Source organism: Abramis brama (assembly GCF_963993115.1).
Source record: "Abramis brama genome assembly, chromosome: 22".
In the NCBI taxonomy this organism is placed as follows: Eukaryota; Metazoa; Chordata; class Actinopteri; order Cypriniformes; family Leuciscidae; genus Abramis; species Abramis brama.
Window position 1 is genome coordinate 23,690,834 of NC_139984.1, and position 25,235 is coordinate 23,716,068.

Genomic DNA, 25,235 nt, shown 5'->3' on the forward strand with positions numbered 1-25,235 from the left:
CTTAGAAGTCAGTATTACTTAGTTACAGGAATTTTCTTCCACCTCAAGCACATAAGACATTCGTGAGAATTTGAGGTGGTAAATCTCTTCTGTAGATCTTCCCATTCACAAATTTTTCACCATTTCATTGACATTACAATGGAGCAACACAATTCTCCTATTTAGACAATCGAAATGATAGAACTTCCAAAGCTGTAAACCTATAACCACTCACTGTTCTAGAATCCTGAATGAGATAGTTCCCCCATTTGAGAGTTTTTATTAGGCTATTAAAGGAAGTGAGACTATGTCCGCAAACCAAGCCTTCTGTCCTGAAGATGGCAGTCTGTTGTGGTATCATTTTTATAGATTTTCTGGTAAGGTTTGTTCTGGCCCTACCTCAACTCACCACCACACCTATCTCATTTCTCTCACTTTTTCACGAACATCATATTATTTGATTTTAAATGTCATGTTTTTTTTGTTTTTTGTTTTTTTTTAATAAGATGTCCTGTGTTTTTTTTGTTTTTTTTAATTAAATTGTATTAACAAAAGCCTTGAAATAACTACTGAGTCTACTGAAACAAAACATAGAGAGAGAGAGAGAGAGAGAGAGAGAGAGAGAGAGAGAGAGAGAATATATAATAATAATAATTTAAATATTGTTCTACAACTTTTCCATAGCGGAACATTTTCTGTTATTTGTTTATTTTTTTCAGAATTAAAAACATATTTAATAGACAGGCAGACAGACACAATAATATTTTCATTTTAGCGACCGTTTTAGAGCCGGTGATAATCCCGGATGCAGTTCGATCTCACCCGGAAGTGTGTGCTTGTTTTTGTTTTGACTGAAGGGAGGTGTGCACATGGATCCGAGGATAACTGTAGTCTAAAGGTATGATTTATCCTGTTAAATGCTCAAATTACACATTTTAAGGCCCTTCCTGTTACGCTGTCAAAAGGATTTTTTTGCTATTTGAAATCGTGAGTGTAACGTTAGATGTCAGACGTTCCACGCAAAGAAAACAAATAACATTGCTCTTTAATTCAGAAGTTTAATGCACACCCGATTTAAAAAGATTTTTCTTGTTTGTACTGCGGTAGGAAACTGGAAAACTGTCGCAGACGGTAAAATAACGTCTCGTTCATTTACGTAGAGTCCAACAGTAACTTACTGTTGTGTTTCAAAACCTACAGAGCTGTCTACCTAGACTGCAGTATTGGGTGTCATAGGCGTTTCACTCCGAATTGGAATGCGCTTATTGAACTCATGGTGCTCAAAAATGCTGTCTAGGTAGGCAGCTCACTGTAGGTTTTGAAAAGAAGCACATACGTCTCCACAACTGGGTCCATTATCTAAAAGGGTGCCTTTCCATTTTCCGTTTCTGGCTGGATGAAGGACCACCACCTTCAACTTAAGCTTGCGAAGACAGAGCTGCTTGTGTTCCCGGCCAACTCAACACTACACCACAACTTCTCCATTCAGCTAGGTTCATCATCCATAACTCCATCAGTTGTGATTGATGATCAGTTGAACTTCACAGACCACATTGCTAGAACTGCCCGGTCCTGCAGATTTGCCTTATGCAACATTAGGAGGATCAGGCCCTTCCTATCAGAGCATGCTACGCAACTCCTTGTCTATCCAGACTGGACTATTGTAATGCTCTCCTGGCTGGTCTTCTAGCTTGCACTGTCAAACCTCTGCAACTGATCCAAAATTCTGCAGCTAGAGTGGTCTTTAACGAGCTGAAGAGAGCGCACGTCACTCCTCTCCTCACAAAATTGCACTGGTTGCCAGTTGCCGCTCGTAACTAACGTTGGCCTACTGAACAACCACTGGCTTAGCTCCCTTTTACCTAAACTCATTACTTCAGGCTTATGTGCCATCCAGAAACTTGCGCTCTGCAAGCGAACGTCGTCTTGTGGTGCCATCTCAAAGAGGCACAAAATCTCTTTCTCGGACCTTTACCATGACTGTTCCCTGCTGTCAATGATCTGCCTAACTCAACCAGAACTGCTCCATTTTCAAGAAACGGCTGAAGATGCATCTTTTTCGGCAACACTTGATCCATTAATACTAACACTTTCTCTTCTATTCTATATCTATTTATAAAAATAAAAAAAAGTACATGTACTGCGTTAGATTAAACTGAGAAGGGTCATAGCACTTGCATATTGTTGTCCTATTGTTAGTTTCACTGCTTTATTGTTCTCATTTGTAAGTCGCTTTGAATAAAAGTGTCTACTAAATGAATGAATGTAAATGTAAATTTCTTATAATTTTTTTTTTTTCGTTTTTATTTTAGCTATTACTAGCCTGATCAATTTCATGACACTAACTAAAAAAAAACATTTAATGCTAATTAATATTAGCAAAATATTAAATAAATTGGTAATATATATATATATGTATAATAAATATGAGCATTAAAAAATGTATGGGGGGGGGGTATGATTTTATCATTCTTGATTTTAAGAAGAAATTGGAAACATAGAGCTGGGAAACCGTAAAGCCATTTCATTAAGGAGGAGGATGAAAGTTAAATAAAAAGTTAATTGATTTTTTGTTGATGTATTAAGAACAATACCTTTAATGACACACACACACACACACACACACAAAAAGAAAGAGTTAAAGCTTTTTGTTAAAGTCATGTTTTTTCATAAGTGACACAAAAGGCACCCTTGACCTCATTCTGTTGTCCCTCTAACTCAGCATCACCATCCTCATGATGAACTTCGAGGGTCTGGACCCGGGCTTGGGCGAATACGCACCCGGCATGCACGGCAGCCTGGAGCCCGGCCTGGACTCTTCCCTGGACCCGCGGCTCGACCCCGCGCTGATGCAGGGTGTGGAGCTCGACCCCGATGCGTTAGCCGTGCCGGTGTCCGACTCCGTGCACATGGTGGAGGGCATGTACTCGGAGCTGCACAGCGTGGCTGCTGAGGTCGGGATCCCCGTGACGGCCACACACTTCGACCTGCAGGAGGAGCTCCTGTGGATGGGGAACCACCGGGTGAAGTGACGCATTATATCTGCATTTATGTCATTTACCGAAAAAACACACCAAGCGAGACAACAATGAGACTACATCCAACATAGAAAGTGTTTTCACCAAAAATTTTGCATGAATGGATAAATGTTTCTATTGAAGTTGGGAGATTTAAAGTTAAAGTTTAATCTCGCTCCAAAAATTCAGCTGTGCTTTTGATAGTGATCCAATGCAGTGTCTCTGATGTACTTCCACATTCAGATGATGTCATTTTATTCATAAGCCTGAGCCGCAATACTGACTTGTGTGTGTTTGTGTGTGGTTGTTCTTTCCTCTCTTTCATAACAGGGACATGCAAGTTCCTTCTTTGGTCCGACAATGGGCCGCTACTCCTCTTTCCAGGTACACATGACTGATGACATTCGCCACATCCAGAGTATGGACACGGGAGTGCTGTTTCTGACCAAAAACAACCTCAAATGCCTCACGCGAGGAGGTTTTATTATGTTTGATTTTCCGTGAGTTGCACACCTACATTTACATGTCCAGATAAGCACTGGTGTGTCCTCAAAATGGGGTCATACAGAAAATACTGTGAATACTGTAATAAATGGTTTTATTTGCTTGTGTATGCCTATGTGTGGGTGTTCATTCTTTCATTTTGTTTTCAGAATGGAGGAGGGTGCAGACATGCACAGTTTGATTCTGAACGATAACAACACATTGTTAATGGGGGGTCTGCAGAACTATGTGGTAGAACTTGACCTCACCACAGTACAGGAGACACAAAAAGTAAGGTGATACAATACCACTTCGGTAATACTTTACTAGCTCTACCTATTTTTATAAAGCATTTATAAATGAACTTTTTAAATAAAGAATAAAGTTAAAACATTAAAAAAAAAAATTGTAAACATTTTATAGTTCATTTTTAAAATAATGTATATATATATAATATATATTTTATTAATTTGATTTTTTTTATAGATCATTAAACAAATACAATCTCTAGAAAGCATATTTTCTTTGTTTCTTTTAGAAATAATGATAAAAAATATATATAAAAATACATTTTTAATATTTTATAGTTCAGCTTTGTTTATAACTTTGTTCATTTTTATTATTATTATTTTTTTTGTCTATATTTATTTATTTAATTTAATTTATATTTATTTTTAATGCCATTAATTTCATTCTTTTAAATTTATATTATTTTGTATATTATTTAAAAAAAAATTTTTTTTAGATTAATACATCTATGGATGTTTTCAAGACTCATTTTACAACGTTTATTATCGGATGTTTCAGAGATCTTTTTCTAAAGTGTTCATTTCATTTCTACTGTCATTCTAGTTTACTGTTGAAGTGCCTGGAGTCGCCATCATGAGACAGTCCAATCGCTTCTTTTTTTGCGGTCACACATCCGGCAAGGTGAGTGAAGGAGTAAAACGAAAATGGATGTGGAACACACAGTTTCCTCCTTTCGCTTTTCCCACAGAAATAGAGGGATGTGGTGTGTGAAAAGTTTGCTGTTGTCTCATGTTTCCCGTGCTGCCTACACTTTAGCTATAAACACGGGTAGAATACATAGGGCTTTTTCTTTTTGTTCATTCATACATTCCTAAATTTCTCAAATGCAGATCAGCTCAGACTATTTGGTAGTTGGAATTTTCAGCTTGTCCACAAAATTAAGTGGAAGAGCTTTATGTGCATGGATCGATCTGTCTCACCAGAGCAGTTTGTGTGATCACATTGCAGTTCAATGAAAATATTTATTTCGTTAGTAACTACAGCTAATGTCATTTGCCAACATTTGTTTAAATATAGTATTTTAAACAACATTTTTTTGTAAGTTTTTTTTATCCATGCAGTTTTTTGAATGAGGTACATATTTGTATACAGCAATAAAACTAAAAGGTGACTAACCTAAAATCTTAATGCTGCAAATAAATTTCATTTGTTTCTGGTGTAGATTTATAGATAAAGAACGATTCCTCCAACCATTATTGTTGAATGCGTTCATCAATATGCATAACCTTAATTAACGGTATATGTAAGTATATAAGTATATGGTAAAAAAAAAATATATAGTAATCAATGTTAAATTAATCTCCCCATTTTCATTTCTGAATTATTTGTCACAGGTGTCTCTGCGTGATGTACGTACATTTAAAATGGAGTATGAGTTTGACGCGTTCTCCGGAAGCCTGTCAGATTTCGACGTACACGGTAACCTGTTAGCGGCATGTGGTTTCTCGAGCCGTGGCCTGAATGGACTGTCATGTGACCGGTTCCTCATGGTGTATGACCTACGCATGATGAGGGCCATCAGCCCACTGCAGGTCCATGTGGACCCCGTTTTTCTCCGCTTTATCCCCACATACACCTCCCGTCTGGCTATCATTTCACAAACAGGTATGATGCATGTGTGTGTCTCAGAAGTGCTAGTACTGGTATTTACCTAACTATCACCACTAAAAAGAAAACATTAAGTGGTTGCCACACCCCAGTCAACAGTCAACTGTCAACAGCCAACTGAAATGTTGTGGGACTTTAATTTGCAACTTGCAAATGATTTTCATCAACCTATAGTGGTCTTCTTTGGGCTACCGTTGTTGTTCCCAGACTCATGTTGAATCTAGTTATTTTTTTTCTGAAGCTTGCTGATTTTATATCTCCATTAGGTGCAGTTTTTCAGCATTTAAAAGTCCCACCTTGCTTTCATTTCCCTTTTGGTGTTTGTCATGTTGTCCACATAGATTTTCAGTCACATTTTTGGGTCACATGAACTAATCCTGCTGAAGCAGCTCAACAGTGTCCCAGAAATGCATCGCAATGTCCTTGACTTGAAGACATTCTTACACAGCATAATGTGATGTATTTTCAAGTCGAAAAAGAACAATGTTGGCTGGAGTTTGATTTCTATCCTTTGGGGTTTGGTTGAAATCAGAAAAAAAGGAAAGAAAAGTTGTTAGAGAAGCAGAGTTCTTAAATAGTTTTTAAAGTTTGCACAGAGGTTGAACATATGTGAGTATTTTGAAACTTGTTGCACAACTTTATTGCCTTTACAGTGCTCCAGACAGGTTGCAAATGTGCACAAAAAAATTGTGATAAGTTAAAATGTATTTTGGAGAAGTCCATGTGTGGTAGATATCATCTCGCTAGAGTTTGCTACTATATGAACTATATGCAGATATTTTTATTCAATTAAACAATACTGTATTTGTGAGCAAAATTAATTGGTTTGTAATTAAAAGATAAAAGATTGTAGAAAAAATGAAATGTCTTCTTTACAAAAACAAAGTAATTGATAAGACTCTTTTACTTACTCTCTCACATACTGTACATATAGATGATGTGATGAATCTTAATCAGCATCAGTTTGATAAATATAACCTTTTTGTTTGAGAAACATGGGAGGAACAGAATCTGATGGCGAGTAATTTAGCTGTTGAAAACCGTTTAGTTTTTTTAGTGACTTAGAAGTTATTGATTCTATGCGGTATGGGGATGGATCTTAATCAGTAACCAAACGCCTCTTACAAACGGGTTCTTTTTCATCTTAGTCAAAAAGATTCACACAAAAAACCCTTTGGTTTTTTGGTTTTGAATCAGGTTCCAAATGGACTCACTGATTTGTGAGATTCATAAGTCACTTAGTGACCAATGAATCATTCAGAGCTGTTACGGAGTTTACAGTTGACTCCATTAAACGGCAAGCCATTTTTCCATTATATCCGTTACTGTGATGTATTAGTCTATTAACTTACTAGTTGTTCATATGACGATGTATGATTGAAGATATCTGTTTACAACAGAGTTTTGGTAATTAATAATGGTATTCTAAAAAAAAACATTCAAATATTATACAAAAATATTATTGCTTATTATTTGTCACTGAGGTCATGGTGTGTGTGTGTCGCTGTAGGTCAGTGTCAGTTCTGCGAGCCCACCGGCCTGGCCAGTCTGGCTGATATCTTCCACGTCAACACTGTGGGGCAGCTGCTGATGAGCTTTGATGTGTCGTCCAGCAAACAGGCGCTCTCCTTTGGGGACTCTGGTGGCGGTGTGCACCTGTGGTCCAGCGCCCCAGAGGTGTCCTTCAACAGTTACTCCAGGGAGACGGAGTTAGCCCTGCCCTGCCTGGTGGACTCCTTGCCCCAGCTGGATTGGAACCATGAGCTGATGCCTCTGTGCCTTCTGCCAATGCCCCTTACCAGCACAGAGCCCCTGCTCTCTGATTGGCCCACCGCCCTTATCACGCCCAGCCCCAGGTATGACTGAGCCTCATTCTGCCTTATATATGCTAATGCTCACCAAGGCGGCATTTATTTGATCAAAATACAGTAAAAACATTCATTTCAATATTACAATTTAAATAATAGTTTTAATACATTTTAAATTTTTAATTTATTCCTGTGATGGCAAAGCTGAATTTTCAGCATCATTACTCCAGTCTTCAGTGTCACATGATCCTTCAGAAATAATTATAATATGCTGATTTGGTGCTTAAGAAACATGTTTGGAAACAGTTGTACCACTTGATATTTTTGTGGAAAACATGCAGATTTTTGTCATGATTCTGAACAACATTTATTTGAACATTGTAAATGTCTTTACTGTCACTTTTAATCAGTTTAATGCATCCTTACCAAATTATTTCTTTCTGACCCCAAACTGCATATATAAATATTTTGAAATATTTGGAAAGGATATAATGCTTGAAGATCCATGAGAATAAGGTTATTATTATTATTATAAGATATTTTGTGTATATCGGATATAAACTCTTATGTCACATTTCTAATCCAATTTTGTGGAAACATTGCCTTTTCAATCAAATTATAAGTAAAAAAAGAAGATAGAAATTGCTGCTGGTATTTCATTGGAAATTAAAGGTTGATCATACTTCATTGTGTTCTTTTGTATACTGCATGTTTTGGCAAATGTAGTAGGTCATCTTGGTATTCTATGCATACATTCAGTTTGTATACTGTGCACAATATGTATACTATTTTTTGCAGAATGTCATACAGTAGTATGGTGTTTTGCACACATCCCCTGTATCCGAGTGTTATTGAGTAATACTGCCCCCTTCAGTATGTCTCAGGTCATGACCATAAATACTAGAACTGGATTTGTTGTGATATTCTTCAATTTGAGCAAAATTATATCTGGTATCACACTTTTTTTTATTGACACCAATTTTATTTATGTAGTTTATGAATATCAATTCCCTCCTCAACAAATGAGATGTGTGGCGGTTTGTTGATGTTGATTCTTTTCACTGTGTCAGACGAGCCCCTGCGGTAGATGCAGAGATTCTTAGGACTATGAAGACTGTGGGCTTTATTGGATATGCCCCCAATCCTAGAACCCGTCCCAGAAACCAGGCAAGCATGTGCTCTTTTCAAACTTGATTCTAGTTTATGTTTGAATCATCTAAAGATGGCAAAATGCTGAATTGAAATGTTTCAATGGTTTCAGCATCATTAAATGTGTAAACATGGTTACTAAACAATTATTGAGTAATTAAAATTAATCAAGACAAACATTTTCCATATGTTATGAGTAAAGTCATATCTTACAGTATTGTAGCTGATCTAGTGTCTTTGGTATGTTATTTGACAATGTGTCAATCATTTCAGTTCAGTAATGCTGTATAACCGGTCATTTCTTTACAGATTTTATCTCTGTTTTTCCCAGGTTCCTTATAAGATAAAAGACGTAGAACTTGAGTATGACAGCTATAATCAGGTCCCGGAGTCTCCTATTGGTCGAGATGAGGAGCCGCATCTTTACATGATTCCAAAGAAATACAGGAAGGTAGTGATGAGCCATTATTGTGCATAAACCAATGATCTTGGTGATGTTTTGTTCAAATAATTACATACCACTTGAGCTATTTTGTCCATTACAAATGTTTGCATGCAAATTCCTTTTAGATGAGATTATGTTTTATATATATTGTTTTTAGAACAAAAACTGAACTGAAGTCAAAGAAAGTTTGCTGCAGTTGAATAATAAAATATTAATAATTAATCACAATGCCCTGTTGTGGGATCCGTAGTGATTCTCATGTTTATTAAATACACCTGAAACACTGGGATAAGGCTGTTCTGATTATGTGACTTATGTTTATGTCAGGTGACCATTAAATATTCCAAACTGGGACTGGAAGACTTTGATTTTAAGCACTATAACCGGACTTTGTTTGCTGGTCTGGAGCCTCACATACCCAATGCTTACTGTAACTGCATGATCCAGGTGAAAACACACACACACACACACACACACTTTTACTGCAATATTATATATTTATTAATAATTAAATATAACTAATAATCAGTATACAAGTACATACATATTTTAAAGTAAAGTAAATGCATACATATTTTATATATTATATATTTTAGTTGAAATGCAATTTGAAGTTTGTCTGATGAATCTGAAAAAAGAAAAAAAATCCCAATACGTCACATGCCGATTGCTCTAAAAAGTCCTTGGGATTTTTTGTGCTCTCTAAGGAATTTTGTGAATGCATAACTTTCACTTTGGATGTATTGGCCCTCTAGAATTGTATTAATAGTTAACCCTGTGTGTGCTGTGACAGGTGCTGTACTTCCTGGAGCCAATCAGGTGCCTGGTACAGAATCACTTGTGTCAGAAGGAGTTCTGCCTGGCCTGTGAGCTGGGGTTCCTTTTTCACATGCTGGACTTGAGTAGAGGAGACCCCTGCCAGGTATACGATAGAGCTTGTCATCCAATCAGAGTTCATCACCAGCTTTGGTTGCATATCTATTCCATCAGAGCTGTCAGTCATGCATAGCGTATGCACATGCACATGCACAGAGCATTTGTTTTTTTGTTTCCTTCACAGGCCAGTAATTTTCTCCGGGCTTTCCGGACAATTCCAGAGGCATCGGCGTTGGGTTTGATCCTGGCTGACTCTGATGAGCAGACAGGGAAAGCACGTCTGGGACGTCTCATCCAGAGCTGGAACCGCTTTATTCTCGCACAGCTGCATCAGGAAACACTGGAGCAGGAAGGACCGCAGGCGTACAGAGGAGCCAGCAGCAGGTGTGGACTCCACAGTGGAGCTGCATCATTCATGAAACACAAGCCCCATCAATACAATGCAACAGATTACACAACACTGAGTTAAGAACAATTTGTGTTTTGTGTCACTGGCAGTGCGCTGGGTTCCACAGGCGAGTCTGTGATTGGTCGGTTGTTTGGCTGTGAAGTGGAGAACAGCAGTTTGTGTCGCTGTGGAAAGGAGACGGTTCGCGCTTCTTTGACTCTGCTGTTTACCATGCACTACCCGGAGCACAGCTCTCAGGGTCAGAACCACCACACCACACATTATATTCACACTATATAGACCAGTTTTTAAAGGTTTTGGGGAGAGTGGTTTGATTTAGATTTTTCTTGTTCTAGAAACTAAATTAATTAAATAACTGGATTGCTTTTTTAATTGGATGTGGACAGATAAGACGATAGAGGAATATGACTTCGCAGACATCCTGAAGAAGAGTATCTGTCTGGAACAGAGCACACAGGCCTGGTGTGAGAACTGTGAGAAATACCAGCCAACAGTAAGTCATTCCCTCTTTCTCTTACAAAATTTGATGAATGATTACAATGACTTCTGAAGGATCATGTGACACTGAAGAAATGAGAAATCAGCTTTGCCATCACAGGAATAACATTTTAAAATATACTAAAATAGAAAAAATTTATTTAAAATGTAACAGTATTACTGTTTTACTGTATTATTGGTCAAATAATTGCAGCCTTGTGTGTGCATAAGATACTCCTTTCAAAAACATTCAAAAAATATGGCTGAGTGTACATACAGTATATGGCTAAATACTAAATGCATATCTATTTTTAGGTGCAGACCAGGAACATTCGCTGTCTGCCTGATGTTCTGGTGATCAACTGTGAGGTGAACAGCGCTAAAGAGGCAGAGTTCTGGAAGGCACAGACTGAGGTCAGACCCATATCCCTTTCTGTTGCCAGAATATATAGTCATGTGTTTACAGACATAAATCTGCCCTTAAATGTTCTCTAATTCTTTACACATCCGCTTGCGTCGTGAGTTAAAAATCCTCATCAGCAATGCAACAGCCTGTTCATTCAGCTGGTCGGTGTATAATTGGTGTAAAAAACTCTAGGCACATTGATTTGTCTTGATTTTCCATTCATTCAGCAATGAATACTCTTTTTGTTTACAGTATGCGTTCAACAAAGCCCTGAAGAAAGAGGCTGCTGAACCTCAGAAACCCAAAGAGCCTCTACCGACAGAATGGTGTTTAGAGTAAGTGTGATGATTGGAGAAACGCGCATATGTATATGTATGTGTGTGTGTGTATATGTATATGTATGTATATATATATATATATTATGTATATGTATGTATATATATTATGTATATGTATGTGTGTGTGTGTGTGCGCGTGTATATGTGATGTTTTAATTTTTATTTTATTTTATTTTTCATGTTATTTCTGGTTTCATTTTTAGTCATTTCAATATGTGCAGTATGTGCATTTTAATAGATTTTTTATTTTTAATAATACTATTTAAATTGAATTATTTCCAGTTAATAATTTTAGTGCTTCAACTTAAACTGCAACTTCAACTTAAATGCAACATTTCTAATTTTCGTTTAAATTAAGTTTTTCAACTAATGTTTATATTTTATTTCAGTTTTATTTCAATTAACAGAAATATTGAAATAGTTTTAGTTAATGATACTAAACCTGATACATATATATTCTAATTATATATGTGTGTGTGTGCACGTGTTGTGTACAGGGAAGAGCTGTGCAGTGTGGAGGGCTTGACATTTGACTCTCAGGCGGAGGACATGAGGCACGTGTGGATCCCTCTTAGTCTGAAGATGTGCATTAGTAAGTCTCAGGGCCTGGAGGTCAGCTGCCTGTCTGAGGGAGAGGAGGTGAGGAACGCCTTTTCACTCTTTCCAACAGATGAACTTCATTAACCATATCAAGGATTGTCAAACCTCAGACAGATGACATTGGAGGTTATTAAAAGAAAACTCTGCTCAACCAAATTGTGACTTATTTCTTCTCATAGCTGACTGAAAGTGCAGAGGCAGATGGGGCTTCTGTCTATGACTTGGTCGTCACTGTGTCTCATATCCAAGATGCTCGGACCGGAGGAAACCTGGTGGCACATATCAAAGTGGGCGAGACCTACCATCAGAGGAAAGAAGTGAGCAAAGTCTTTTAAGCACTTATAGATATTCGACATATGTTGGACATGAACTGAGTTTTCTGTGTCTTGCTTTCAGGGAGTAACACACCAGCAGTGGTATCTGTTCAATGATTTTCTGATTGAGCCGATTGACAAGGTAAAAATACCAAACATCAGTCAAATTTACTCTTTACACACAACCCATTTAATGTATTAGTTCAGTAAATACTGTTTTTTCATTTTGTTTCATTTTATGACACCGAATTGTTTCACGAAATATATCTTCATTAGGCTGAATCAGCACAGTTTGATGCGAACTGGAAGGTTCCGGCTGTACTTTACTACATCAAGAGGAACTACAACGCCAAGTATGATTTGCGAAGTATGTGATACTTTATCTGACTTTAAATACATCTTCTCTTTAAAAATGTGTCAGTTATCACACACACACACACACACACACACACACACACACACACAAAAAAACACACATTTTGCTTGCATTTTATTATAATTATGTAACATTTGTAATATACATAGCAAGGATGCATTAAATCAATCAAAAGTGACAGTAAAGACTTATAATGTTACAAATATTTCTGTTTTAAATAAATGCTTTCTATTAATCAAAGAATCATGAAAGATAAAGTCAAGAATCCACCAAAATATTAAACAGCTCAACTGTTTTCAACATTGATAAAAATAATAAATGTTTCTTGAGCAGCAAATCAGTATATTAGAATGAATTCTGAAGGATCATGTGACACTGAAGACTGGAGTAATGAAAATTCAGCTTTGCATCACAGGAATAAATTACAATTTAAAATGTATTCAAATAGAAAACATTTATTTTAATTTGTTACAATATCACACAATAATTCAACTGTATTTTTGACCAAAAATACAGCATTGGTGAATATAAGACACTTTCAAAAACATTAAAAAATCTTTCTCACCCCAAACTTTTGAACTGTACTATAGTGTAATCTTCTCACTAAAAATGTTTTAATGTTTTATTCCTGCATCTACTCCATTTCCTCATAGTTAAGAACCCTATTGAAGCCAGCGTCCTGCTGACGGAGGCCTCGTTGGCACGGAAACAGAGGAAGAGTCACGCCACCTTCATCCCCCTAATGATGAGCGAGATGCCGCAGGCTGGAGACCTTGTTGGATTAGACGCAGAGTTTGTCACACTCAACCAGGTCAGTAGGAAACACTAATATTTGGTAATTACTGGCATTTTTTTTAAACATATTTTTTCGTACCCCAAATATTTAATGCTTTCGTGTGCTTGAACAGGAAGAGGCAGAACTGCGCAGTGACGGGACCAAGTCCACCATTAAGCCCAGCCAGATGTCTGTCGCTCGTATCACATGCGTGAGAGGCCAGGGTCCCAATGAGGGAGTGCCGTTCATTGATGACTACATATCTACACAGGAACAGGTCAAGACTCTGTCAAAACATTCTAAGGACATGTACACACTGTAAAGTTTCAGGAGTGACAACTGCATTTTAATATGGGAGTGAATCCCCTAAATTATCATTGTGTTTGTGTGTACTGAACACAACTCCTGAAACTGTGATGACACCTTGGTAATCATAGCAACAGTCTGGTATCCGCTATTTTACAAAAATAATGATATTACAACAACAAAAGACTCATTGGCTGCGTCCGAAATCACGTACTCTCTTGAGTAGGTACTTATTTTGAATAAGTAATTACCTCACGACCACAAAAAAAAAAAAACATTCTATATAGTATGAGTGTATTTAGTATGAGTGTAATCTGGACTTACTACATTCGCCATGTTGTCATTATCACGTGACCTAACAGCGTCAGTTACATCTCTTCACTGCCATTCATAAATCCTCTCCCACGGCATCATGGGATGGTAAAGTGTCCGAAATCACTTCCGAAGCTCTCCAGAACAAGTATGTAATCCGGGAATTTTTGTGCCTACTCTTTTATGAGTACTATGAATTGACATACTTTTTTTTTGTCACATACTGTTTTTTGCCTACTATATAGTAGGGAAGTTTGCGATTTCGTATGCAGCCGTTGTGTTTTGCAATTGAAACTGGACCACCCCCGACAGAGGTGTCGTGTTCGCAGAGCGCTCTCTTGCAGTGTTGCCATGTTGCCATGTCCACTTATTATAAGTGTTTTTGGGGTTGTTGTTTAAGCTTGGCTCATAAAACATTCAAGAGTTATTAAAATGGGAACGTGAGAGTCACGATATTTTGATCTTATTTTCAATATAAAGCATTTGGATTTATTTTGGTTCATTGGGGTGAGCTTGTTTCTTGTTCAGTGTTTTTTTCCAGTCAAGGCCCATACCTCTTTCCCTGTGATTTTCTTGCGCTGCACACATGCAGAAGAGTAACATGTGTGCATTTAAATACGGCAGTAACAACAACTGTTCAGTCCGGTTCCGTACAAACTGCACATTTTTGTAAACGTGGTTGTCACTACCTGCATTTTTCTGGATTTAACTTGATTGTAGAATGCGGTTGTCATTCCTGTAAATTACTAAACTTTGTGTGTACAGAAAATGTTTAAGCACTAAAAGCTGATTTTAGCTGCTGTGTGTATGTGGCCAAAATGTAACTCGCATAATAGGGAAATTACCTTTGGATAAGGGCTTTTTAATGACCTCATAAAGTGAGAACCGCAGTTTTGTGCCTTATCAGGAGAGATCTGTTACTGTCATTATACCGGTCATTATTTTTGAATAATTTAAGCGCAAGGTGAATCACTGTACTTGACTAATGACTAGTAGTTTGCTTTCGGTATTTTTTGTCAAAAACATGAAATCATGTTCAAAATGTTTTGGAAAACACTTTCTGCTTCTTACTAGTTACTTTGCATGTACAGGTGGTGGACTACCTGACTCAGTACTCTGGTATCAAACCTGGAGACCTGGATGCAAAGATTTCATCCAAACACTTAACTACTCTGAAGTCTACGTATCTTAAATTGCGATTTCTTATCGACACTGGCGTTCGCTTTGTCGGCCACGGCTTGCAGAAGGATTTTCGGGTCATTAACCTGATGGTGAGTTGAATTTGTCTAAGTTAATATTTTATTTAGTATGTGGAAAGTAAGTTTAAAATGGAAACCAATATTAAGCCCCTCAAATTTTGTAGGTTCCAAAAGACCAGGTGATTGACACCGTCTACCTCTTCCACATGCCCAGGAAACGTATGATATCTTTGCGTTTCCTGGCATGGTACTTTCTAGGTGGGTTTCTCGCATTAACTTTCCTTATCACCTGACCTCATATGTCATTTTCCGTGTATCAGCGTTTTATGGCTTTTGGAACATTTGTTTAGATCTGAACATCCAGGGTGAAACTCATGATAGCATTGAAGATGCACGGACTGCCCTACAGTTGTACAGGAAGTACCTGGAGCTGAGTCATAACGGAGGAAAAGAGGAGTTCCGGAAGGTTCTCAAGGCTCTTTATGAGAAAGGACGCAAGCAAGACTGGAAAGTCCCAGACATTGACTCTGCAGACGGTCAAGGTAGCCCAAAAAGTACGAATCAATGACATGGCAGTGACATTATTTCACATAATATATATCATTGCTGATGTCTATATACAATAATATTTTTAGAGGGTGATAAACTGTTTAGAAGTAAATATTTTGCAATGCATTCACAGTTGACCAGTTGCTAATACTGATATCCTTTGAGCTAATTTGCTAATATACTGTATAGATAATACAATGAAATACATTGAAATAATACAATGAAATGCACACTAATTTTATATCATATTTACTTACACGTCACATTATTCCTCATTTAAATCATTTCAGCCTAAGGCATACATGACAAAAATGGGTGAAGTTGCAATGTTGAGTTGCATTAGTAGTGTGATAGACAGATTTATCTTTCGGTAGATTTTTATAACTGACACAATGAGGAGGTAAATCTTCTGTAAACCGCCCAAAAAGGCAGAATATTGACCAAATATTGGCCAGTTAATTAGCCTGGGAAATATTTTTGCCTTATCGCTGCAGTGTAATTGCAAAAACCACATAACAAAGCATGTGCTTGTCTTTTTTTTAAAACTCTTTCTTTTGTCATTTTTGTCATTTTTATGTGTGTACAAGTTTAACAAATGTTGTTAGATGGACTTCTGATGCTCTTTTCCCTCTGCAGGAACAGCCGTGTTTCCCTCGGTTATGGGTTTATGATTCGACTCTCGTGTTGGTTATATTCCTGCCAAACAGATGCCAGCTCACGTCATTTCTTGTACAGCCTTTCAGTGTTCACCATCAACATGTCTTGAGCCAAAATTGCCACTGAATAAGTATATGTCATGTCATTAGGTAGCAAATCTGAAATAAGGCATGTTATTTTGTGATATAAAAAGTCTGTTTTGCCCTTTAAAAATTGGGGAATCAAAAGAAATGTAAAAAAAATAAATCATCATGTCATGTTTTCTCCACAGAATTGTGTATCCTGTATGTGTCTGTCAGGAAGAATATGAATAAGGGGGACAGATTTTTTTTTTCCAGGACTGAGACTTTAAATTGTGAATTTAAAATGTGTGAACCAAGTGTTGACTCCACAGTGGCCTTTTGCACCAGGGTATTTATACTGAGTCAGAAACTTCACTAATATGAATTACTGTTCACAGAATATGGATTAAGCTCTCAATGGATTTACTGTTATTTTCTACTTTGTATCTATGATGTACATTTCCATAAAGTGGCAGCTGAATAAAGACTTTTGGGTAAATCTCTGAGTCCATTTGAGGGCTGATGTAGTTCTCAAAGTAAAAACCAAATGAAAATCTCTTTATGTTATAGTTATGTTCTCAAAGGCCATATGCAAATGACACTTCAAACTATAAAATGCTATTCTATTAAAACACATAAAACAGCAATAGAGTGCAACAATAGAGTTGAAATTGTTTTCCCGGCCTGGTTAAGTCACAATAATGAATTTAAAAAAGTCATGGCAATTTATATAATTCATAAACATTTTCTGGATTTGCTCTGCTCTCTAAAATACTCAATTAGCTGGATATCGTTCTTGTGCTGTGTATATTATTCTCACAAGAAATATTGATTTAGGAGTCAATCATTATCTTGATTTTGTCTCTCTCTTTTCAAATAAAGTAATATCTTTGATTTAGCAATAATTTATGATTGGCAAACTTTTTGGGATGTACAGTACATGTTTCTGGTCTGGTTTTCTTATCTTATTCAAGTACCATTCAAAGTTTAACACATTGTTCAATGTTGTTAACCAGAATTTAACTGCAATTTACTTTGCTGCTGGGGAGATGTGAAGGATGTGAATATGTTTAGCCCTTGACACGGTATGTTCTGCACTCTTGCTCTTAACTAGAGTGTAACATGGCAACAATGATATATTATTTCTGTATTATTGACTGAAAAATGCATGCATAATCTATTCCTTACGGCAAGTAACTCTGTGATCTCAGTATAGTCTACACTAGAAACATTTATTTTCCTAGTCTATCCATATAATGTTCACTATGCTAACAAACAATCCATATTACTGCACAATATTTAGTATGATTTTTCAGTCTTTATGCTTTATTATACATTATTTGCTTGATTATCATGTTTTTTTCTGTGTGTTGAAAAAAAAAAGATTGACAAACAAACAAAATATTACAAAATGTAAGTCTGTTTTCATATTCTCCTATTAAGGGCCATTAAGTACTCACAGGTATTGAGATGGTTGTTAGTAATTATATAAAGGTAAAAACTAGATGTGAGGTGTGCATATATATTTTTAAAAGACAACATTATGCAATTACTGTAACCTTGCTTTAACATTCGCTTGCATTGATGCAAGTAAAGATAATTGAAAATGTCAAGAAATATATTGTTTTTAAAAGCAGTCTTTTGCACTGCAAGTGTGATAGCTTTGTTTTATTTTGTTAAAGTAAAATAAATTCTATTATATGAATTTAATAGCATTTTTACAAATATTCTAAATGTGATTGTCTGTTTTAAATTAGTTAGTTTTCATTATCCACATTGAGCATATGAATATATAATTCTCTACAACACAGTAGTCAACATTTGAAGTGGATCAAAAAAGTTAATCAAAGTTGTCCTAAGACTGTTCCAAATTCTCAACTTTGATGAAAGCTTTTGATCCACTTAAAATGTTGACTACTGTATAATACTTGGATTTATTCATAAAATAAATTATCATAATTCTTATAAAGAAATTGTTTACACTGGCTGAGATTCTTCAATGAGCAATTACCGACTATAATAATATAACAATTTAAAGAATTTTCATAGACAAATAATGTCTCTTGTCCTGACTGCTTTTTCTATACATTCAGTTTCTTATAAGACTTTCCCGGATGCTATTGTTGCTCGTGGAAAATTATTTCATGATGGAAACTAAAACGCTCCATTGTGAAATGGAAACAATGTTAGAAAAAACGTTAGACTCATTAGGCTACATATATTCAAAATAAAAACGAAATTGTGCTAAACGTTACCTCAAAACAATTCATAATGAATTTAAAATGGAGGGAAACGTTGTGGTAAGTTTGTCATATTCGTTCCCGCATGTAAAAGTTGCACTTAGTGCAACAAACCTTTGGACGTTGTAAATTAGTCGAATGATAATATATTAATTGTATCTTGTCAAATACAGTATTATTAATGATAATAATAAGACGGTAGCTATAAGTTAATTTTCAGAAACTTTAATTGTTCTTTATCTAGTAGCCTAAGTTGAGCTAGGCTTGCTTACTGTTTTTGAAAATTGCTATTCTACGAAATTTAGATTTGTTTTTTAGTTTATTTATAGGACTCAAGGTAACGCCATGTGAGTGTTTGGGATATTTTAAATGGTGAAAAATAAGAGTGAAATCCAACCCTGAAAGTTGGCCAAAGTGGCTGACGTCACGTTCCCACAATGCACGCGCCCATCAAGCTCGAGCTCGAGCGCTCGCCGCCGCTGTGTGTTTAGAGGGAAAGAAACAGCAGGCCCGAAAAATAGACACATTATTGAAAACAAAAATAAAGTATCCACTGCGAACAGTTCTCGAGAATTCATCGAGATATGTCTGAGAAACGATTTTTTTTATTTGCACCCATGTGAGGTGTGAATGGAGAATGCATGTGAAATGCAACTTTTGCGGGGATCAAAAGTTTCTGGTGAGCACAATACTGTTTTTTATGCAAATGTTATGTGTGAATTTAGGACCGCGTGGACTGTTTGCATTGATGCCCGAATGTTTGAAACCCTCAGAGAGTTTCGTTGATAGTATTTTTAGACTTTTGAGAAGACAAATGTGTGTCATTTACCCATTTAAGAGGTTTAAATGTTGCGTGCATGAGCAAACAACATTAGCTAACTTACGCGACACTGGTAGTGTATTTAATGTATTAATTTTTTTAAATGTTTTAACATGATGGAAAACGTGAATGGATAGTCTGATTTGTGTTGCTCTTTATTACGGATCCTTCCGATTTGACCATTTAATCACAATGTTCCGCGGTTCTTGAGAGATTTTGCTGAGCGAAACGTGCCACGGGTTTCTGACCCCGAAACGTGTCAGGAGTAAATATACAAAAAGATGCCAGTTAAATCAAAAAGTTTTTTTTATTTTAAATAAGTTATTATAAAATAAGACACAACTTTATATATGACTATAATAAATTGAGTGCAGTTAGTTTGATATTATTTTAAATTAATCAGATTTACCACAAACATGTCATTTGAAAATGTGTCATTGCATGAAACTGTGAAATGAAATGGGGAACAAAATGCTGTTACTATGTAATTAGCATAGCCACTTGATTGTAAGCCATTTGTGATTTTGGTAACAGTACAATAAGTTCTCATTTGTTGATACATTACCTAATATGAATTAACAATGAGCAATATATTTTTACATAATTTATTAACCTTTGTTAATGTTAGTTAATAAAATTGCTCATGTTAGTCCACAGTGCATTAACTAATGGTAACAGATACAGCTTTTGATCTTAAAAATGTAATAGAAAATGTTGAGATTAATAAATGCTGTAGTATTCTTTAGTTTATGTTAACTAATGTGGTTAACTAATGTTAACAAATTAAGCCTTATTTTAAAGCGTTACTGTAATTTTAAATATTCAAAGCTGATAGGCAAACATTTTTTTTTAATTAATTATTGTATTATGGTAATTATACTCTCTATCTACATGAACAGTTTTGTTTGAAAATTAATACATAGAAGAAGCACATTTTGTCCCAACTGAACTCTCAAGCACCTACATTTATAACATTAAAACTAAATCTGAATATTGAAATAAAATAGCACAATACTTCTAATGATTGCTTGAATGATGTCCATCCATTCTCTAAAAGGGAGGGAGTAATAGTGGACATGCATTATCCGGAGGTCTGTCAAGATAATGAATGTGCTTTTGTGAGAGTTGAAACAGGTAAACAAACCCTTTATAAATGTCACTAACTAATCATCATGACGTCCCTTCAGGGTGTTTTTAAGTTTCTTGTGTTGAAATCTGCTGCCATTCAGAAGCAATTTGGTTCAAAGTCTGTACTGCATTGCCATCAAACACTTCAAGGTTTTGTTTAATTTGTATAAAAAAATACAAAAGGTTTTATAAATAAATACAAAGTTCTTTTATTGTTCAAATACATTTCTAAAATGACACAAAAAGAGTAAATCAATTGCAAATCCTTTGTCTGTAATATTTTTTTTACAGTGTTATTAAACGAAACAAATTATCTTCATGATTTGAAAAATTTTATAATTCTTTTTTACCAAATGAAAAAATTCCATATCAGAAATTCTCAAGTGGACCTTTTTACTTTTCAGAAATATGTGTTCTCTAAATAATATTTGTTGAAAGGAGACAATAGAAATTGATGCATGTATGTGCTCCAGGAATTTTAAAACAAATGTTGTATAGAAGCATAGATATAAATGTTTTATAATTATATTGCATACAATTTTTAAAAATAGTTTTTGTTTGTATAATCTAACAACATTATGGCTGTACATTTCATATATATTTTTAAATAATCGTTTTTGTTTGTTAGTTTACCCCAAAATGAAAATTCGATCATTTACTCATCGTTCTTCTGTGGAACACAAAAGTTATTTTGAAGGATGTTGGTAATCAAACCTTTTTGGTTACCATTAACTTACATTGTGTAGACAGTTTTTCCCCCAAAATGACTTATTTTATGTTCCACAGAAAAAATTCATACAGGTTTGGAACGACATAACGGTGAGTAAATTATGACAGAATTTTCATTTTTTGACAAACTATCCCTTTAATGAAGCACATAAATCCATTGTGGCTTTATTTTTTTAGATGAACCTTATGGTAAAAAAAAAAATCCTCAACAGCTGCATCTTTGTGTTTGTGTGCAGAATTTTGAACATGCAAAAAAACCACCAAGAAAAATCACCTGTTGGAGCTTCTTCTCAGGTACTTGTGAAAAAAAACTATGCATGACTGACTATGATTGTACTCTCTCTTTAACCTTCAATTATTGTGGTAACTGATCTTCTTTGGCTTTTCCCAGAGTGACATATGCCCTGAAAACTACACATATAAATGAGAAAATGTTCCATGGCAAAGACCAGCTGAACGGACACCTGCAGAACCACGACCCCAACAAGCAGGAACTGCAGTGTGAGGAATGTGGAAAGTGTTACAACACTCGCCTGGGTCTAAGACGCCACGTGGCCACACATGCCACCTCTGCCGGCGGTGACCTCACCTGTAAGGTCTGTCGTCAGGTGTTCGAGAGCATGCCGGCGTTACTCGAGCACCTGAGTACACACACTGGCCGGCCGCCCCCGGGGACTGTGGTTCGGGAAAGGAAGCATCAATGTGAGCGGTGTGGCCGGCGCTTCTTCACTCGCAAAGATGTACGGCGTCACGCAGTGGTGCACACCGGCCGGCGGGACTTCCTGTGCCCGCGTTGCGCCCAGCGATTTGGCCGTCGTGACCACCTCACCCGACACCTGAAGAAAAGCCACGCGCAAGAGTTGGAGACCCTGCCGCCGATGCCCATTAAGGAGGAGCCTAGTCCCACCATGTGCTCTGTCGGATCTCCGAAAGATGCCACAGAAGCGTTTTCCATGGCCATGTTCAACCCGCAAGGCTTCCCGAACGCATCTACCTCAGGGGTCAATCATCATCATCATCACACGATGGTGTCTGGCCCCCTGTCCAGCCCCATGGGTGTGGGCTGCTACCTCGAGCCAAACAAGCCTCCGCCGCAGCAGTACCAGCAGGCTCCCAGATATCAGCCGAGCTGCACTACCTCATTTCTAAAAACAGAGATGGAGAACTTCTTGACCGAACTCCAGTGCGGGCCTATGCCGCCGCAGGCCGCCGTGGCGACTGCTGTCTCCCGGCCAGGCGACCTCCTCCCCGAGGGTCTGGGAGCTCAGAGTGCCCATTTCACCCTCAGAAACTCGGCGTTCACCTCCGCCGAGCCGCCTACCACCTCCGCCAACATGGACCTTTCGCACCTGCTGGGCTTCCTGCCGTTCGGCTTGCCTCCCTACAGCACTCCCCTGGGATACTCCACCACCACCAGCGCCGTGTCCCAAAGCCCTACCTCTCAGTTCTCTGGGCCACTTACCTCATTTCAGCCACAGTCACTGCATGAGCCTCAGGCTTCAGGGCACTTAAACCAGCTCTCTGGTTTCTCACCAACTCTACCTCGATTCCATCAGGCCTTCCAGCAATGATGTTGCCTGTGTCCACTATGACCTGCCAGTCAAATGCATTGCCAAGTAGCTTAAAGGTAATGAACTGGATACATTAAGTGGGTGCGAGGTCTTCAAATGGATCCTGTAGAAATAGATGAGATGATCACTAGGATAGATGGAGTTTTGCTTTTAGAATAGTTTTAACTTTGTGGTTTTTCCTAGAGGGTCTTTTGAGTAACTGTTTTGTAGTGTTAAATGAACTCAAAAAATTCATGAACTGAAAAGTTAGCAAAAAAATACCTCAATATTTTTTGTCACGAAGGAAAATAATGCTATTACAGTGTTCTCCGTTGTAAAACGAAGCACTTTTTTTTTATCAACGGCACTTCTGACTAAAGGTGTGGTCACATTTTTCGTTGCTCTGCGAATTTTTGCCGACGAAATACTGTCATTTAAATAGAAATCCACGTGGGGGCGAACGACCAACATTGCCGCATTGATCAACAGAAAGCTGCTTGGTGTGACACTGACTTCTGTGAAAGCGGTGCTTCATACATCTGCACTATTGACAAGTAAAATAGTTTTGCCTGTGAAATTTCGCAGAAAATTCACTAATGTGATCGCACCATAAGAGTCAAGTTGAACTGTGGCCGTAGATGTACCTCTCAGCTCACGGTCACACAACACAAAAAACCTACCTCTCTAAGCTGAACTCTTGTCATGAAAAGGTTTCAACCATTTGACAAGAAATGAAGCAAATCCTCACGCTAATTGCGTGAAGAACATTATCTCGTTTTGTTTTTGTTTTTTTTAGAAAGCTCAATGGTTTTAGTTATGAAAACTTTAGAGTCAGGTGATTAATTAGCATTTAATTAATTAGCTTGTGTTGATTTTAGACTTTAGATAAAAGTTTTTAGGTGCTGTTGTTCACATCCTTAATGCTTATGAAAGGAATCACACTTATGTGTGGAGACTCGTCTCCTGTGAATCCCCATCTCTCTCTGTTCATTCCAGAGTATTTTGCAAGTGAAATGCAAAAAAATAAAAAGTATTGTTTATTGGAATTGAAAATCATAATTATAAGTATACATTTGTTTAAAATTAGCCCATCCTGACAAATTCCCAATATGGGAACTAAGTATAATATAAACTTTTTTTGTTGTTGTTTAGTAATAAACAAGAATTGATCATATATACGCCCTGCATATCACTGTAAAAAGTATCTTGGGCAAATAATTGGTAATTACACAAATGATTCTCACACTACCAAGTTTTCCCGAATGTTTTGCCTGGATTCAGTATTTTCAGACAAACCCTGTTATTGCTGAAGCACTTCATGTATCTCTCCATGCAAAACCAGGAGCACTGTCAGGAGAGAAAAAAAGTGTTTTTTTCATGTAAATTTGAATGGCATTTTAGCACTGCTTCACTGTCTATTCTTTTGGCTCAGTGTTATATGCACCAGTGACCTATAAGGTAACTGTTGGTATATGTTGTTGTCAACTCCATTTTGTTTATGCCATCTGAAGGGGGTGAATTCATTTCATGAGATCCTTCTGTTCCTCCCATTTTTTGTTAGTAAATCATCATTACAAATCATGCCAATTGCATTTCCTCCTTTGGCTGAACTGAAATGGAATTGGCCTCAACTCAACTGTGATGTTTAGACTCAGACTAATCTACCTCAGTGAGATGCACACTGTGCACAGCTGTACTGTACCTTTAGTGAGAAATGTAAAGTTTCCATTGCTGTTTAGCTGGAGTAAACAGGTGTTTTACATCTTTAAAATTCCAAGCATTGGCATTTTTGTGTTTCAAGGACTGTTTGTTTGCATAAACATTCTGAAAGCAAAAGTGAATGAGTGAGAGATGAAGGTGCATGCAGAAACAATGTTAAGGATGAATTAAAAAATAAAGCATCTTGTAGAACTTGAGTTTCTGGTGTGCTTCATTCATTTACTGTTGGTAAAACAAAGTTTTTAGCAAGCCCACTTCAGTATTTATGACAGTTATATTTAGGTTATACTTAAACTTAGGTGGCTTTTAAAAGAAATTTTATTTCGAAATGTAAACTACTTTAATGGTTGCATGGCATTGCAACAGGCTACTGAAACATTTTAAAGGCTTAATGATATATAAAAGATAAATACATAAAATTAGATGACAATGATTGTAAATAAATTCATTTACAGTTTTATACATCTAGCGTTTCTACTTTTTTTTTTATAACTGAACCACTATTTTATAAAATACAATACAATCGTATAAACACTTAACACTAATGTATACTATTAGAACTGCAAAAAAAAAAAAAAAACGTTGGTACTACATT

General features: G+C 36.7%; 2 protein-coding genes across 6 annotated transcripts; both read left to right on the plus strand.

The window, feature by feature from the left end:
• The first annotated feature begins 792 nt into the window (after positions 1–792).
• pan2 (poly(A) specific ribonuclease subunit PAN2) lies at positions 793–16,953 on the plus strand. Of its 2 annotated transcripts, none has more exons than XM_084099628.1 (26): positions 793–877; positions 2,702–3,002; positions 3,327–3,496; positions 3,650–3,770; positions 4,332–4,409; positions 5,123–5,393; positions 6,907–7,252; positions 8,275–8,371; positions 8,685–8,804; positions 9,126–9,245; positions 9,592–9,720; positions 9,859–10,058; positions 10,173–10,321; positions 10,470–10,576; positions 10,876–10,974; positions 11,219–11,301; positions 11,802–11,943; positions 12,084–12,221; positions 12,301–12,360; positions 12,495–12,585; positions 13,248–13,405; positions 13,503–13,646; positions 15,079–15,258; positions 15,351–15,444; positions 15,537–15,740; positions 16,372–16,953. In XM_084099628.1, the coding sequence occupies exons 2-26, from the start codon at positions 2,715–2,717 to the stop codon at positions 16,404–16,406; spliced, it is 3,624 nt and encodes a 1,207-aa protein (XP_083955754.1). In that variant the 5' UTR covers positions 793–877; positions 2,702–2,714; the 3' UTR covers positions 16,407–16,953. The 2 variants fall into 2 exon arrangements, with proteins under 2 accessions (XP_083955754.1, XP_083955755.1); XM_084099629.1 differs by having other exon boundaries at positions 15,537–15,728.
• Positions 16,954–19,133: 2,180 nt separating this feature from the next.
• Positions 19,134–24,836, plus strand: plagx (pleiomorphic adenoma gene X). 4 transcript variants are annotated; one of them, XM_084099825.1, is made up of 4 exons: positions 19,134–19,373; positions 21,429–21,461; positions 21,608–21,665; positions 21,763–24,836. In XM_084099825.1, exon 4 carries the CDS (start codon positions 21,803–21,805, stop codon positions 22,940–22,942), a length of 1,140 nt encoding a protein of 379 aa, XP_083955951.1. In that variant the 5' UTR covers positions 19,134–19,373; positions 21,429–21,461; positions 21,608–21,665; positions 21,763–21,802; the 3' UTR covers positions 22,943–24,836. The 4 variants fall into 4 exon arrangements, with proteins under 4 accessions (XP_083955951.1, XP_083955950.1, XP_083955952.1 ...); XM_084099826.1 differs by having other exon boundaries at positions 19,193–20,648; positions 21,763–24,830; XM_084099824.1 differs by lacking the exon at positions 21,429–21,461 and having other exon boundaries at positions 19,147–19,373.
• Positions 24,837–25,235: the final 399 nt, after the last annotated feature.

Excerpts from the sequence above, each read along its gene's own strand:
- pan2 (XM_084099628.1), top strand. The coding sequence starts at position 2,715 with ATGATGAACTTCGAGGGTCTGGACCCGGGCTTGGGCGAATACGCACCC. Across the intron at positions 7,253-8,274 it reads CTTATCACGCCCAGCCCCAG|ACGAGCCCCTGCGGTAGATG; the intron begins GTATGACTGAGC and ends TCACTGTGTCAG. Across the intron at positions 8,372-8,684 it reads GAACCCGTCCCAGAAACCAG|GTTCCTTATAAGATAAAAGA; the intron begins GCAAGCATGTGC and ends TGTTTTTCCCAG.
- plagx (XM_084099825.1), top strand. The coding sequence starts at position 21,803 with ATGTTCCATGGCAAAGACCAGCTGAACGGACACCTGCAGAACCACGAC.